Source organism: Brassica oleracea, chromosome C1 (assembly GCF_000695525.1).
Source record: "Brassica oleracea var. oleracea cultivar TO1000 chromosome C1, BOL, whole genome shotgun sequence".
Taxonomy (NCBI): domain Eukaryota; kingdom Viridiplantae; phylum Streptophyta; class Magnoliopsida; order Brassicales; family Brassicaceae; genus Brassica; species Brassica oleracea.
Window position 1 is genome coordinate 9,335,111 of NC_027748.1, and position 3,859 is coordinate 9,338,969.

The 3,859-nt window shown below is 38.3% G+C and overlaps 2 protein-coding genes across 2 annotated transcripts; both read left to right on the forward strand.

Moving 5' to 3' along the window:
- Positions 1–897: 897 nt before the first annotated feature.
- LOC106296272 lies at positions 898–1,968 on the forward strand. The gene is made up of 2 exons (XM_013732375.1): positions 898–1,048; positions 1,145–1,968. Exon 2 carries the CDS (start codon positions 1,212–1,214, stop codon positions 1,671–1,673), a length of 462 nt encoding a protein of 153 aa, XP_013587829.1. The 5' UTR covers positions 898–1,048; positions 1,145–1,211; the 3' UTR covers positions 1,674–1,968.
- Positions 1,969–2,317: 349 nt separating this feature from the next.
- Positions 2,318–3,823, forward strand: LOC106330805 (uncharacterized protein At3g43530-like). Its single transcript, XM_013769218.1, has 3 exons — positions 2,318–2,766; positions 2,856–3,554; positions 3,629–3,823. Exons 1-3 carry the CDS (start codon positions 2,599–2,601, stop codon positions 3,821–3,823), a joined length of 1,062 nt encoding a protein of 353 aa, XP_013624672.1. The 5' UTR covers positions 2,318–2,598.
- Positions 3,824–3,859: the final 36 nt, after the last annotated feature.

Sequence of the window (3,859 nt, forward strand, 5' to 3'; positions counted from 1 at the left end):
TAGTTCCTAGCACACACTTTCTTCAAAACATCTTTTTTTTTTCTTTTTGAAACATCTTCATCTCCAGGTTTATGTACTACAATTAACAGTATATTCTGTATGTATAATATGTTTTCTTACAAAGGAAAAATATGTTCTTAAGGTTTTTTCTTAAGTTAGACTCTAGGTTCGTTATAATTTAGGGTACATATATTTTATTAAATCAGAGGGGTTAAGTAAGAAACTTTTAAAATTTAAAGGCCTTATCTGAAAACTATACTTTTTAATGCATCGTGGTTTGGCATAACATCTCTTGCGAGGAGAGACCCACGAAGCGTTGGATTGGATAGCCTAACAAATTGATTTTTCAGAGACTACAAATCGATTTGATTTTCTTACCCCACCAACAAGACTGATGTATTTATATGTGTCCGGACACGGGGTTCAGATTTTTGGTGTGACAAAATACAAAGTTACTTTTTATCATAATGAAACTATATTATATATTCGTTGTAACTCAGTAGCTATACATAATTGCATAATTGCATAGCAGTAGAAAAACAACAATCATATAATTAGATTGTTCAAAAGAAATGCTTAAACATATGATTCTCATGAAAGATAATAATATCACAAGCTCTTTGGAGTGAATTTACATCTTCCCTCCTCGAAGATGGCTTTAGCAAATTAATTAAAGTTTGAGATAAAAGCAAGTCTTTTCCAATAGTACATTTTGTTTTTGTCTTCTTGCATGAATCAGACTCTTATCAGTAATTTTGGCAGGTCTTTAGTAGAAATAGTACCAAAGGCTATCACTCATCTATCTAACCCTTTTTAATTATTATTATTTTTACTTCATAGTTATGGCACCCCCCAAAAAAGTACAAAATTATTACAGCTTTTGGATCTTTATGAAGCCTCTGCCTATTGTGGAGGCTTTTGATTCCTTTGAAGCAATCAATGACCTCTCTGTCTCTCATTTGCCAGCAAAGAGAGATTGTTTAATGTTGTTTATGCTTCACATTTTTATACATCACATTTTCACTGAATCTTCCTCTGCTTCTCTCAGGTAATTAATTCTCTCCCTTCCCTCTCTCTTCTCTTTCTCTCTCTTCTTTCTGTTTGGTTATAAGATACAATGATGGGGGTACTTTCATGGATTCAGGAGGATGAAAACCACTTAGTTGCAGCAGAAGAAGAAATATTCAAGAGAAGGGCTTTCTTGAGTGACAATGGAAGGGGCAGAAGAGTTTCAAGAAGAAGAAGTGTGGTCAGTTTTGAGAGAAAACGAAACTCCAGGTCCTGAAATGAAAATGTCCAAAAGTAACAATATCTTCTCAGCTGCTTCTTCATCTTCTGCAAGGTACATTCCTAAGGGCAAGGAGGTCTCTAAAGCCAAACAGTCATCTGCTCCAATGAATGTACCTGACTGGTCCAAGATTTATGGGAACACAAGAAGCAACCATTTGCATTCGTGGACCACTCATGATGAAGATGACGATGACGATTCAGTGGTTCCTCCACACGAGTTGGTAGCAAAAATGCTTGCAAGAACGCAGATCTCATCTTTCTCCATGTGCGAAGGAATAGGAAGAACACTCAAAGGAAGAGATCTCAGCAAGACAAGAAATGATGTCTTAACCAAAACAGGTTTCTTGGAATCGAACGTCACATCCACATCACCACAACCATAGTTATGTCATGGTATGGAGCATGCTCAATATCTCATAAACTCCCTTAACCACTACTATTCCATACCGTATCATTATCATAAATTAAAACCTAAACTTTATGTTATCCACATGATTTGTTTTAACTATCCAATGTTATTGTCGTTTTCATCATGTTGGGAATCATCATGACACTATACCAATATGGTTGAGTTATCTTTATTTTTTGTTGTTTGTTAGGTTTTTGGATGTTTTAGATAAGTATGACGATGAGGATGACTTGTCAATTCCATGCATGGGACCCATATCATTTTTCTTAGGACTTTAACTCGAAATGCCCCTCACTCTCCATTAGAAATGCTGAATTCATCCTGTAATAAAAAAGAATATATTTTTTATTTTTTTTTAAATATAAAATCGGGTAAAACGTGGTTAAAGACGCTAGGGACCTTAATGAAACCAACTTATTACCAACCCGACCTGCTCTACCCGACCCAACCAAACTGAACCGGATCCTATTCTCTAAACGAAGCGTTTTGTCTCTCTCCCTCTCCACCTAAATCTAAATCCCGTCTCGTTCCTCTCCGGCTTCTCTCTTGCGATTGCGACGAAACCCTAGCCTCCGTGCGTTGTGGCTTTCTTCGTCGTCCTCCTTCGTCTAAATCAAGAATCCATTAATCTCTCCGTAGACGTCCTCTCTCCCTCTTATTTCTCGGGTCTCAACTCTCTAGAATCGAGAACCGCTTCGTAGAATCGAGAACCGCTTCGTTTCTTCTTCTTTCTCCGACGAAATTCTAGTCTCCATCTTCGTTCCTTTCGTAAGTGAGTAGTTTCCTCTGAGTATTGCATTGTTGAGATGTAATAATTGATGTTTGCTATGCGGTTTGCATTTGGAGTAATTGACGGTGACTTGTGTTCTTAACAGCGTTTCTAACTTCTTGTACAGGAAATGAAGGGCCGAAAAAGAAAGAATCCATCTACTACGTGCGTTGGAGTCTCCAGTAGAACTAGAGCTAGAAAGGCGGTCTCAGCTGGGAATGAGCCGGCAAGAGAAACGACTGTAGTTTCTCTCTCTGTTGATTCAGAAAGTGATGACATGTCTGATGTATCATCTAAGGTAGTTTTTGCACTCGTTTCATTGTCAGTGTGAAAGTATACTAGTTTCAGTAGTAACAAATGACTAATACATATATATTATGACTGCAGGCAAGGCAACCACCACAGCCCCTTGAATTATACTTCAAGAGCACAGAGTTCACGAAGACTTGCAAGATTCAAACCAAGTGCTTTGTGAAGAATACAGTGGACGTGATTAAGAAGCTTAAGGAGGAGGTTAAATGGTTCACAACCCATCCTCAATTTCGTCACTTCTTCCACATGCCTGATGAACAATACCTGAAGCTCCAAGGAATGTGGATGTTACTCTTGCGCACCATTTCGACTGAAGAAGAAGATGTTGCATGGTTTAGTCTGAATGGTGTTCCCATCCGCTATTCTATGAGGGAGCATGCCCTCATCTCGGGCTTAGACTGCCATGAGTATCCAAGGAAATATTTGAAGCTCGGGAGTACGAAGTTTGTGGATTATTACTTCGGTGGACTAAAGAAGATCACCATAACAGATGTGGAGCAGAAGCTGTTGTCTATGAAGACGCCATGCAATGATAGATTGAAGATGGCTGTCTTGTTCTTCCTTGGTCGGGTTATCAGAGGACAGGCAAAGGATTCCGGACCAGTAGATCCGTTCATCTTAAGGATCGTGGAAGATTTGGATGTTTGCAGAACATTTCCATGGGGTCGTTTGACATTTGAAGATGCAATAAAGAACATTAAGCATATGATGGAGCTTCTGAAGGGTGAAGTGCACCCGGCATGCGGCTTTCCTGGATTCATAATTCCATTAGAGGTAAAGCATACAATCTAGTCAAATATGAGTTGTTTTATAACCGTAAATCTGACAGCGCTACAATATTTGTGTAGATTTTGGCTTTTGAGTGTATTCCTAAGCTGGGGAAAACATTTCGACTATCTGCAGACACACCTTCTGAAGATTGTCCTAGGATGTGCAAGAGCCGCTTTACAAAGAGTAGCATGAAGGGCTATCCTTTGGAAGATATATATGCTGCACTTGGACACACAAAGGTATATGTATATATACTTTGTAGTAGAAACTAGAAGAATATAATAAAATTTAAACTGATTTTCCTTTTC